This window comes from Lynx rufus, unplaced genomic scaffold (genome assembly GCF_022079265.1).
Source record: "Lynx rufus isolate CCGP_SWC_20201006 ecotype Redwood Valley unplaced genomic scaffold, mLynRuf1.p SCAF_5, whole genome shotgun sequence".
Lineage (NCBI taxonomy): Eukaryota > Metazoa > Chordata > Mammalia > Carnivora > Felidae > Lynx > Lynx rufus.
In genome coordinates this window covers 14,464,730-14,477,713 of record NW_025814867.1, presented here as the reverse complement: position 1 = coordinate 14,477,713, position 12,984 = coordinate 14,464,730, and the positions used below count along the sequence as shown (strand labels likewise).

The 12,984-nt window shown below is 40.4% G+C and overlaps 1 protein-coding gene across 1 annotated transcript in view; it reads left to right on the top strand.

Moving 5' to 3' along the window:
• CMC1 (C-X9-C motif containing 1) overlaps nucleotides 1-12,702 on the top strand; it is an 89,203-nt gene extending 76,501 nt beyond the window's left edge. The window contains exons 3-4 of the mRNA XM_047098725.1: nucleotides 9,275-9,365; nucleotides 12,449-12,702. Of these exons, the coding sequence (XP_046954681.1) occupies nucleotides 9,275-9,365; nucleotides 12,449-12,569 (212 nt within the window). The 3' untranslated portion in view covers nucleotides 12,570-12,702. The remainder of the gene's footprint in view (nucleotides 1-9,274; nucleotides 9,366-12,448) is intronic.
• The last annotated feature ends 282 nt before the right edge of the window (nucleotides 12,703-12,984 follow it).

The following is a 12,984-nucleotide window of genomic DNA, read 5'->3' as shown; positions in this document are numbered from 1 at the left end:
ATCAGTTCTTTTCAAAAAACCACCTCCTGGTTTCATTGATCTGTTCTATTGTTTGTTTTAGTTTCTATTTCATTTATTTGTGTTCTAATCTTTATTATATCTTTCCTTCTACTGGTTTTGGATTTTGTTCTTTTTCTAGCTCCTTAAGATGTATTAACAAGTTGTTTATTTTTCTTGCTTCTTGAGTTAGGCCCGTATTGCTACAAACTTCCCTCTTAGAACCACTTTTGCTGCATTCTAAAGATTTTGAACTGTTGGTTTTCATTTGTCTCCATACGTTTTTTTGAATTCTTCCTTGATTTCTAGGTTGACCCATTCATTGTTTAGTAACATGCAACTTAATCTCCATTTATCTCTACTCTTTTCAGATTGTTGCTTGAAGTTTGTTTCTAGTTTCATAGCATTGTAGTCAGAAGAGACGCATGGTATGACTTCAGTCTTTTTGGATTTGTTGAGACTTGTTTTGTGGCCTAATATTTGCTCTCTTCTGGAGAATATTCCATGTGCACTTGAGAAGAATGTGTATTCTGCTGTATTCTGAATACATCTGTTAGGCCTGTCTGGTCTAATGTTATCATTCAAAGCCACTGTTTCCTTGTTGATTTTCTGTTTGGATGATCTGTCCATTGAAGTAAGTGGGGCATTAAAGTCCCCTACTATTATTGTATTACTATTGATTAATTCCTTTATATTATTAACTTTTATGTATTTGGGCCTTCCCATGTTAAGTGCATGAATATTTACAATTGTTATATCTTCTTGTTGAATTGTCCCCTTTATGATTAATGTCCTTTTTAGTTCTCTTATTACAATCTTTGTTTAATGTCCATTTTGTCTGATAGAAGTATTGCTACCCTGACTTCCTTTCACATCCATTTGCATGATAAATGCTTCTCTGTTTCTTCACTTTCAATTTGCATGTGTCTTTAGATCTGAAATAAGTCTCTTGTAGGCAGCATATACATGGGTCTTGTTTTTTTTTTTTAATTTTTTTTTTTCAACGTTTATTTATTTTTGGGACAGAGAGAGACAGAGCATGAACGGGGGAGGGGCAGAGAGAGAGGGAGACACAGAATCAGAAACAGGCTCCAGGCTCTGAGCCATCAGCCCAGAGCCTGATGCGGGGCTCGAACTCCCGGACCGCGAGATCGTGACCTGGCTGAAGTCGGACGCTTAACCGACTGCGCCACCCAGGCGCCCCAAGGGTCTTGTTTTTTTATCCAGTCCATCACCCTCTGTCTTTGGAGCCTTTAGTCCATTTACATTCAAAGTAATTATTTATAGGTATGTACTTATTGCTGTTTTGTTACTTATTTTATGGTTGTTTTTGTAGTTCTTTGTTCCAGTCTTCCCTTGCTTTCTCACGGTTATTTGGCTTTCTTTAGTATTATATTTAGATTCCTTTCTCTCTATTTTTTGCCTTATACTGGTTTTTGATTTGGGGCTTGTGTATAACATCTTCTGCTATATGCTATATTAAGATGTATCTAACATCTTAACATATGCTATATTAAGTTTATGGTTGCTTGAGTTTGAACTCATTCTTTATACCTCTCCCCTCCACATTTAGGTAAATGGTTTCATACTTTACATCCTTTTATTTTGTGAGTCCCTTGACTCACAAAAAAAGCAGTATTTTTACTGCTTTTGTGCTCGCTACTTTTCTTTTCCTTCTTTTTTAACTTTTTTTTTCTTTTTTTTTTTTTTTTTAGAGAGAGAGAATGAGCACATGAGCAAGGGAGAAGGACATAGGGAATGAGAATTGTAAGCAGGCTCCATGCTTAGTATGGAGCCTGACATGGTGGGGCTCAATCCTACAACTGTGGCTTCATGATCTGAGCTGAAATCAAGAGTCCAATGCTCAACTAACTGAGCCACCCAGGTGCTTCTGTGCCCTCTACTTTTCTTATTCCTTCTTATGGTATTTCCTTTCCACTCAAGGAGTCCCCATTAACATTTCTTGTATGGCTGGTTTAGTGGTAATGAATTCCTTTAACTTTTGTTTGGGAAACTCTTTATCTCTCCTTCTTTGCTGAATGATAGCTTTGCTGGATAGAGTAATCTCGGCTGCAGGTTTTTTTTTTCCTTTCAGCACTTTGAATATCATGGCACTCCCTTCTGGCCTGCAAAGTTTCTGCTAAAAAAATAGCTGATAGCCTTATGGGGTTGCCTTTGTATGTAACTGTTTTGTTTTCTCTTGGTGCTTTTAAAATTCTCTCTTCATTACTGCTTCTTGCCATTTTAATTATTCTGTGTCTTGTTGCAGAATTCCTTGGGTCAATTTTGTTGGGGGAGCACTCTGTGCGACCTCAACCTAGATTTGTTTCCTTCCCCATATTTGGGAAATTTTCAGCTATTACTTCTTCAAGTATATTTTCTGCCCCCTTTTCTTAGTCTTACCTTTCTGATATCCCTATAATGTGGATGTTACTATATTTGATGGTGTCACTGAATTCCCTAAGTCTCTTTTCATTCTGTTTTGTTTTTTTTTTTTTTCTCTCAACCTACTCAGCTTGATTGCTTTCCATTAGTCTGTCCTCTAGGTTACTGATTTATTCTTCTGCTTCCTTTAGTCTATGATTTATTCTTATTTTTAATTTCATTTATTGAGGTCTTCATCTCTGAATGATTCTTTTTTATGTTTTTTGTCTCTTTGTTAAGGGTCTTACTGAGGTCTTCTCCTCTTTTCTCAAGTCCAGTGAGTATTTTTATGATTTATTACTTTAAGTTCTCTATCAGCCATGTTACTTTTCTCCATTTCCCTTAGGTAGCTTGCTGTGATTTTGTTCCTTCATTTGGGACATTTTCCTTTGTCCTCAGTGTGTCTAACTCTGTTTCTGTGTGTCAGGAAACTCAGCTGTGTTTCCAGCTCTTGAAAGTAATGGCCTAATGAATAGGAGGTCCTGTAGTGCCCTGCAGTGCGGCATCCCCTGTTCACCACAACCTGGCACTTCAGGGGTGTCTCCTTTGTGTGTCGCGTGCACCCTGGTGTTATGGTTTGGCCTCTTTTCCTTCGGTTCATTTGTCTGCAGTAGCTCTCTTTGCCTGTTGCGGACAGGGTTTGGTCCCTGTGGTGTTCATGGGCCAGTCGGGGGCCACCTTGGGCTTGAGTTGAGTCAAAACAGGCGTCTGTCAGAGATACAGTAGCACCAACTGCAGGGTGCTTTCCCTGTGTTGCCCCTGAGAACCTTTTGGTAGGTGGGTGGGACCTGCAGTCAGACTCCTGCCTGCCCCCACCCCACTGCTGGAGTCGCATTCGGACCAGTGTGTGTGGTTATCTTCCCCTCTCCCCAGGACAGGAGTCCCTTTGGAGTGGTACTGGCCCCTGTCACAGCTGCTTACACACTTGGAGCTTGTGGTGCTGCTTTGGATGGGTTCCAGCCAAGAGCTTTGGAGGGAGCAGCTCTGCAGAAGCTTGCTCTAGCGGGAGGGGGGATGGCGTACTAGTAGCGAGTTAGGTGGCCAGTGGTGTGCCAGGCTCGTTCTCACAGGTGGCCGTGTGTTTATTTTAGGCAATGGGGGGAGGGAAATGGTTCTACCAGCTCCTTTGTCCCTGGAGGAGTCCCCCAGCCATCTGTGTCCCTCCAGGACAGGCTCCGAGATGAGTGACATAACTCTCCCTTCTCTATGGCCCAGTTTCCAAACTTCTGCTTCCATGCTGCATCTCTAAGGGCTCTTTGTTGTACTGTCTCTTTAAGGATGAGGGACTCCGTTTTCTCTTGCCCTCTCAGCTCTCCCAGAGCTTGAACCTGCTGATTTTTAATATTCCTGGTGTTAAGCTCTGCTAATTCTAAGAACTCATGAAATTTGGCCCCTTTGGTTTTCAAAGCCAAATGTTACGGGGATTTTTCTTTCCCATGTGGGATCCCCAGTGTAAGAGTTTGGTTCTTTTCCCTTCCCATAACCCTGGCATCCCTCCCTCCAACGGACAGTCCCACACGTCCATTTAGTTCCTGACTGTGTCTTCACGCTTCCTACCCTCTTTGAGGTGGGCTCTTCTCTACACTTCAGTGTGGGGTTTGTTCTGCCAGTCTTGGGGACATTTTCTGGGTCTTTTATACTGATGTGAATGTTATCTAGTTGTATCCGTGGGACAACATGAGCTTCGAATCTTCCTATTCTACAGTCCTCCCCAGAACATCTCCAGGAACCATTGTAGACCCTGGACAGGGTCATATGTGTCATTTATGTGTCATTGTCCTTTGGCTTTCCATAAGTAGAAGTCATCTCTGTTCCAAGTGTTACATACTAAATGCTTTTTGTTGGAATCACATCTTACTGCCATTAATTTATATTCTAATAAATAGAGATAATAAATCTTGAGTATTCCCCTTAAGCTTTTTAATTTCTTTTAAATAGTAGATTTTTGCAAATATCTTCTCCCATTCAATAGGTTGCCTTCTCATTCTGTTCATGGTCTCCTTTGCTGTGCAAAAGCTTTTTATTTTGATGTAGTCCCAATAGTTTATTTTTGCTTTTGTCTCCCTTGCCTCAGGAGAGATATCTAAAAACAATGTTGCCAAGGCTGATGTCAAAGAGATTACTGCTGATGTTTTCTTCTAGAAGTTCTATGGTTTGAGGTCTCACATTGAGGTCTTTAGTCATCCATTTTGAGTTTATTTTTGTGTATGATGTAAGAAAGTGGTCCAGTTTCATCCTTTTGCATGTAGCTGTCCAGTCTTCCCAGCATCATTTGTTGAAGAGACTGTCTTTTTCCCATTGCATATTCTTGCCTCTTTTGTCAAAGATTAATTGACCGTATAAGTGTGGATTTATTTCTGGGCTCTCTGTTCTGTTTAATTCATCTATGTTTTTCTGCCCATACCATAGTGTTTTGATTATTAAAGCTTTATAGCATATCTTTAAATCTGGAATTGTGGGGTGCCTGGGTGGCGCAGTCGGTTAAGCGTCCGACTTCAGCCAGGTCACGATCTCGCGGTCCGTGGGTTCGAGCCCCGCGTCAGGCTCTGGGCTGATGGCTCAGAGCCTGGAGCCTGTTTCCAATTCTGTGTCTCCCTCTCTCTCTGCCCCTCCCCCGTTCATGCTCTGTCTCTCTCTGTCCCAAAAATAAATGAATGTTGAAAAATAAAAAATTAAAAAAAAAAATAAAAAAAAATAAATCTGGAATTGTGATCTAGCTTTGTTCTTCTTTCTCAAGATTGCTTTGTCTGTTCAGGTTCTTTTGTGGTTCTGTATCAGTATTAAGGTTATTTGTTCTCATTCTGTGAAAAATGCTGTTGGTATTTTGGTAGGGTTTTCATGAAATCTGTAGGTTGCTTTGTGTAGTATGGGTATTATAACAATATTTGTTCTTCCAATTCATGAGCATGGGATATCTTTCCATTCCTTTGTGTCTTCAGTTTCTTTCATCAGTGTTTTATGATTTTCAGGTTACAAGTCTTTCACCTGCTTGGTTAAGTTTATTCCTAAATATTTTGTTCTTTTTGGTGCAGTTGTAAGTGGGATTCTTTTAATTTCTCTTTCTCATTATCAGTGGATAGAAACCCAGCCAATTTCTATGTGTTAGTTTTGTGTCCTGCAAGTTTACTGAATCAGTTTATTAATTCTAACAGTTTTTTGGTGGAGAATTTAGGGTCTTCTATATATAACATCATGTCATCTGCAAATAGTGACCGTTTTATTCTTCCTTCCTGATTTGGATGCCTTTTATTTCTTTTTCTTGTCTGATTACTACAGCTAGGACTTCCAGTACTGTGTTGAATAAAAGCGGTGAGACTGGACATCCTTGTCTTCTTCCTGATGGTAGAGGAAAAGCTCTTAGTTTTTCACCATTGAGTATGATGCTAGCCATGGGTTTTTCATGTGTCACCTTAGTATGTTGAGGTGCGATCCCTCTGAACCTACTTTGTGGAGAGGTTTTATTATAAACAGATGTTGCATTTTGTCAGATGCTTTTTCTGCATCTGTTGAGATGATCATATGGTTTTTAATCCCTTTGTCTTGTTAATGTGATGTATCACATTGATTGGTTTGTGAGTAATGACCCACTCTTGTATCTTTGGAATAAATCTCACTTGATTGTAGTGCATTTTTAAATGTATTGTTGAAATTGGTTTACTTATATATATATATATTTTTTTTCAGGATTTTTGCATCTATGTTCATCAGAGATATTGGCCCGTAGTTTTCCTTTTTTGTAGTGTTTTTTCTCTGGTTTTGGCATCAGGGTAATACTGGTTTTGTATCATGAATTTACAAGTTTTCCTTCCTCTTCTATTTTTTGGAATAGTTTGAGAAGAATAGATACCATGTTCTTGACATTCTTTTTTAATATTTATTTTTAAGAGAGACACAGAGTGTCTCTGAGTGGGGGAGTGGCAGTGAGGAAGAGGGGGAGACGCAGAATCTGAAGCAGGCTGCAGGCTCTGAACTGTCAGCACAGAGCCCAACGTGGGGCTTGAACTCATGAACCACCAGATTATGACCTGAGCCGAAGTCGGACGCTGAATTGACTGAGCCACCCAGGCACCCCATGTTCTTGACGTTTTTAAGAAAAAAGTCTGGAATGTTATCTTTAAAAGTACCTTTCTTTAAATTTTGAAATAACTTTTTTAGCAATCTCTCTGTTCTGTTTACGGATTTTCATTTGTATTTCCTACAGATGTACTTAAATAAATGAAATTTTATTTTGATAATCTTTACTGGTAATTAATGTTAAATTATACATAGGCATACAGACTTTGTAACATTTAACATAACACTGAAAGACAAAGAATTTAAATTGTCTTAGAGTACCATTCAGTTTGCAGGATTAGCAACATCATTATTACATGAGTGTATGCTAATACGGTATGAAAGAAAGATCCTCATTAAAATCTTGTTGCCAAACAAGTGACAAAAACCTCACAAACAGCTTGAGGCTTTAGGCCAGTCACAGTTATTCCTGAAGAGATTTGGACAAGTGTGAAAATATATAGACTGTGTCTTTATTGTGGTCAGAACACATAAATGGTATCTTGCATCAATTCCTTACTAAGAACATTTTTATTCACATTAGGGAAAATGCATCTGAAAACAATACAGTGTCTAAGTATTCTGTTTTGAATCTAGCAAATGTAAAAGTATTGGGTCTGTTATAACCCAGAAAGTGGGCTTTTGAATAGCCATTGTGTTTGTGTTTTCCAGAAAAGGAGGGTTTTGATCAGCTAGCATATTTTCATTAGGCAAATTCAGGATGCTAATGATCTTTCTTCTAGACATTATCCAGAAGCATGAACTGGTCTGGTCTGGTGCCTTTATACCAAGGTTGGGTGATGCAGAGGAATAAGCTCATGGTTCTTCACCATGGAGCATGGCAATTCCCTTCAAGAATCCCTTACCCAGATTTAGTCACTTCTGGGTTAAGTTTATGTACATACATTCCCTTTGAGGATTTCCCAGGTCTTAGTTCTTATCTGGAATCGTAACCGTTACTTATAGAAAGGTAGATCTTAGTATCATAATGTGAGTAGAGAATTTACATGTAGGGATGCTAATGACATTCCAGAGTGGAAGTTAATGGACTTTTTGATAGCCATGTAGCCACCCCTCAGGTTGACCACTAATAATGAGCTGATTGTGAGTCCGATCTGCCTTTTGAGTTGTAGGGAGTCTTTAGTCAGAGAGCACAAAGGAAATTCCCTTGGTCTGATGTGGCTCATGAGCTCAGCTCATGTGCACAGAGGGGAACAAGAATATTTGTAGTTGAAATAAACAAGATACCTGGCTGGGTTCAGGAGCCAGAAGGCCACCGGTGGGATTGCCAAGGGTAGAGAACAAGCAGCTAAAGGAAGCTAATCCTGTGTGTCTTTGATGTGGAGTGTCACTGCGTGTCACCCACAGTTTCATGGGATCGCACACATGAAACTATTTGAATTAAAGTCATTTCCTGCATCTGTTGTCATTGTTCCTATCCTGCCACATATCCTTCAGAGCGTGCTGTGACGCTTCGCATAGATACAAATGCCTGTGCTCTGGGACTCTTATCCCAGCACAGCCCCTCTCGTGAGTTTTTTTTATACATTTCATAAATCTCAGTTATTTCCAGTTTGCTTGCGGCTTGAAAATATTTTATTACATATTATGTGTCTTCATGGAGACCCCTGAATTACCTGCTTGCTTTGAGATCATTATAAATTCTATTCTTTAGGAACTAGGAGGGTAAGGCGTAGCTCAAGAAAAGAGCATTCTTGTTAACTTTGCATTAAAGGGGTTATAAAAGATACTCAGAAAACACTGTTTTACCTGCAGCTTCTTTGTGAGGATGATCTCGTATTTAAGTCTGACGTGGTTGGTTACTTGCAGCAGGTTGGAGATGGCAGAGCTGAAACTAGAGCAGCCGGTGGACAGGAGGAAGGACCTGATAGTCAGGAGTAGCTGCGGCACGGCACGTGGTCCTGTGGCAGGAGGGAGGTCGGACCGAGTCCGACCCAAAGCAAACCGGATTATGGCACCAGGCTCTTCTGGGTTGGCAGTGCTGAGAAGGCAGGATACCAAGGGACCAGTACAATCTAAAAGGCAAACTACCAGAACGGAAATTTGACAGAAAGCCGTTTGAATTTTCAGGGGCGTCTAAGAGTTGCCTTGGGAATGGAGTGGGAGTTCTGTCATCAGAAGTCAAGGCACCGTGGCAGCTTTGTCTTAAAGGGGGTGCCTTGACGCCATCGAAGACACGCGAAACTAGACGCCAGATGCCCGTGTCTGGAAACGGCTTCCCTTTTACTCTCCTTACTCATTTCTTGTGAAAGATACCCTATTTCTTTCTTTTTTTTTTTTTTTTTCAACGTTTATTTATTTTTGGGACAGAGAGAGACAGAGCATGAACGGGGGAGGGGCAGAGAGAGAGGGAGACACAGAATCGGAAACAGGCTCCAGGCTCTGAGCCATCAGCCCAGAGCCCGACGCAGGGCTCGAACTCACGGACCCCGAGATCGTGACCTGGCTGAAGTCGGACGCTCAACCGACTGCGCCACCCAGGCGCCCCAGATACCCTATTTCTGTTAGAAATCTCCCTTATTCTCTACGTCCCTTCTCTCTCCATGACGCCTCCTCAGAGGTCCTCTCTCCCCCCTTTCAGAGTTCCTTCTTTATTCCTGCAGAGTTAACGGCACTCGTCCGGTTCTGCCTTTTATTCATGTGTGTGTCTTTTGTGGAGGGTGTGCCGTGTGCCAGGCACAATCTAGGTAACGGATGTTAAGTGGATGAATATTTTAGAGCTGTTGAAAATTGTGTTGATGTAACTGCAGGCTGTTTTGTTCTTTCCACATTTTTTCAGATTTTACCAAATGTTGCAAGGACTCTGGAATCCTTATGGTAGTAAAATGCCGAAAAGAAAATTCTGCATTGAAAGAATGTCTAACTGCTCAGTAAGTCATCACCCCATTGTTTATGCTTCTCTCTGTGTGTATGTGTGTGACATATGTAGTAGGTAAGAGTGTGTTATTTAACTCATTACATGTAATAGGTCCTTTACTAGCCCCATCACATCTTTGGTATCGTTAGCTGAGTCTGAGATTTCAGTTTGTTACATACTAAGCAACGTATTTACGAAAGGTCTTGTCAAGTTATGTGTCAACATTGTATCTGATTAAAAATATGAGATCCGCGAACAAAAATACAGGATTTTTCACGTGACTTACCAAATTCCTTTTCGTGAACAGTTGATCTATAGAATATATTACAGATGGGTTTATATTTGTCTCCTCTAATGAAAATGTACTGAATTAGATGATTTGTCGGCCTGGTGATTTGGGGGATTAATATAATTTAATTCCTAGGAAAGTTGCACTACATCAAATGAAGGATACAAAGGTAAATTTTGATTTTTGAGATTAATCGATTTAAAAATAAGTCTTAAATACGTTCACTGACATTTAGTTGAATATTAAAGGAAAACTTTGCAGGTTCTTTGCATGCAAGTGCTTTCTGCCGTATCTCCCCACACATTTCATTATCTACATTATTCACAGTATTGCAGAATACTTTCGTATTGTTCATTGATAGCTGTGAGGTCGTGGTTTTGGTTATCCCTTATATTTCCTTCTCTAACTGTGCTCCTCTAGCCTGTGAAACATATAGGTCTGCATGGTTTGATACTTCCTTATTAGGGAATTAGATAAAAAGTAGTGATTATCTGAATCAATTATTTTTTTTTAATGTTTATTTATTTTGAGAGAGAGGAAGAATGTGGGGAGGGGAGGGGCACAGAGAATCCCAAGCGGGCTCTGCACCATCAGTTCAGAGCTCGATGTGGGGTTCGAACTCACGAACTGCGAGGTCATGACTGGATGGGACGCTTAATGGACTGAGCCACCCAGGTGCCCCTGTTTTCATCGATAGCAAATAATGTACACAGAAATTTAAAATTTATAAACTTAAAAAAAATTCTGTAGGTAGGAGACTTGGGAAGTTAAACTAATGTCTGCATTTATAGACGAGGAAACACACCCTTATTTATGGGCCAGGACCTGCACTAAGCACTTCATCATAGAGGGGTAGGAGTTCCTTCTATGACTTACTTTTCTTCCAGTTTTGTTCTTCATGCTCCTAAGAGATGCGTGATGGATCGATGAACTGGTTAAACTTCTTTGTGACTGGATTTGTTGAATGCTTTTTTTATATATTAAAGAATTTTTACACCTCAGTTTGTCATAATAACTTGTTCTTAATTTGCCGTATTATCCCTCTCTCCCAGATGGGCATCACTAGAGCAGAGGGGCAGGAGCGCGGGCTGTGGAGAGGGCAGTGGGGCTGACCTTCTGGACCAGTCAGAGCTTAGCTAGTGGTACAGCCTTGGGCAGGTTCCTCATAGAAGACAGGAAATTATTCCTGGTGCAGTGATTGTGAGGAACTGTATGTAAATTCACTACAACAGTGCCTGGCACATAGTGGGGAGTCAATCAGTGGTAGCTCCTTTTTTTATTGTATTTGTTAGCTTTTGTTATCTGAATATTATTTAAATATCCTTCCTTTTACCCCCTGGAAATAGGAAAAAATAAGAGGTTCTAGTCTGTTCTGGGGAAGGGGCTGGGAGGGGTTGGAGGAGGCTGCATCTCTTTAGAAGAGAGAAAAGCAGTGAAGGAAACAAAAGAGGGTTATGACATTTGCTAAACGGAGTAAAGGATTTTACTTGACCTCAATTTTCAACACACTGTGTTTCTTCATCTTTGAATAAGAAAGTGCTCTGCTTTATTTACTGTTGACATTCCACGAAATGAAGGTAACCAACCACCGCCCTCTCTCCTCTCGTTGTAGCGACATCTTGAAACATAAGTGGTTGCTTTTATTTCTACCCGCGTCTTCATTCATTCTTCAGTAAACTGCTGTCTGACTTCTGCCCCCTTCCACAGAGACTGCTTCTCCTAAAGGTTCTAGTGGATTCATGGTAGCCAGATCCATGAATAGCGTTTCAGTCCTTTTTCTTTCACTTGACCTCCCTCTCCAGAAGCCCCTTAAAATTCTCTTCTACCTGGCTTCTCTTATGCTCTTTACTGTTCCCCCAACATCTCTTACTTCTTTTCATCCTTATCTTCTTGAACTGAATCCTTTAGAAAGTGGGCTCCCGGTTCTCTTCTCATGCTTAGGTCTGCAAAAGCTGTTTGGACCCATGACTTTGGTTACTTCCTTAAGGTCATGACATTTCTTTGCTACTTTCTTCAGGTCCAAAACTGAACTCACCTCCTTTTCCTTCTACATCGTGTGTCTAGAGTTTAGAATTTTCCTTGTCTCCTAACTCTAAATGGTTATTTCCTGTTGATTTTATTTCCTAAATCTCCCCCAGATCCATTTCGTCCTTTTCATCACAACTGCTCCTCCTTTAGCTTAGGGCCCTCCCTCATCATCCTTGGCTAGATTAGTTGAATAGTTTACTTACCTTACAGGCATCCTGCCTCTAACCTTGCTGCCCCCTTTTGGCCTGTCACATGCTGTCAGAGTGATCTAAGACACAAAACTGATCTTCAAGTTCTTCTGTTAATAGTGGCCCATTGCCTTCAGGATAGACTTCAACTTCTTGGTATGGCATAAAATGACCTTCGTGATGCGGCCTTTGCCCAGTCTGGCTTCATCCCAGGCCCTTTCTCTTATGTGCATGATCTGCTGCAAGGACACTGATTTACTTGCAGTTCTTCGTGCATCAGGTTTTCCTCACCTTTGCGCTCTGGCACAGCACTTTGTATGCTTGTTGCCACAGCCTTTACTCATGTGCTCCAGAACACCATGGCCTTCTGAGGATGGGTACTGTGCTTCTCATTGCTCTGTCCCGGGACGGTGCCTTTCAAAAATGAACTAGTTTGATAACCTAATGTTTACACTGTATTTATGACCATTTCTTAAAATCTATTCCTAAAGATTATACCTGATGAAATGTCTGAATATTATTTAAAGTAAGCTTACATTAAATGCTTGCGAAACCTCATTTTAAAAGGAGATATTCATTTCCTTCTTTTAGTTATAATGATCCAGCCTTTTATGAAGAATGCAAAATGGAATACCTGAAGGAAAGGGAAGAATTCAGAAAAACTGGAATTCCTACCAAGAAAAGGCTACAGAAGCTTCCCACAAGCATGTAGGCAAATATTCAGCGATACTCAAGAGCTCTGATATTCATGGAAATCATTATCACCTGAAATAATGGACTCAAGGAAGTGTTTGCTTTATCCTAAATGATGGAAATATTATCTGAAATAAAGATTTTTTTTTTAATTTCAAAGTTAAATTTATCAAATGGGATGGGAGGAGTAAATAATGAACTGGGATATGGTCTGCCTGGTCATTATGGATTTTTTTGTAAGTTTTTCCACTCTTACGGTTATCTAACAGTGATAATCTAACAGTGATTTCTAGGGTTCTGTATAGACTTGATATTACTCCCTTCCAGTGGCTAATCACAGAGACCAGAAGTAACCAAAGGAAAGCAGGAGCTGTCAAAGGTGTTAATAACGAGGCGGTATAGCAGAATAGTTACGAACCAGAATCCTTCCTGGT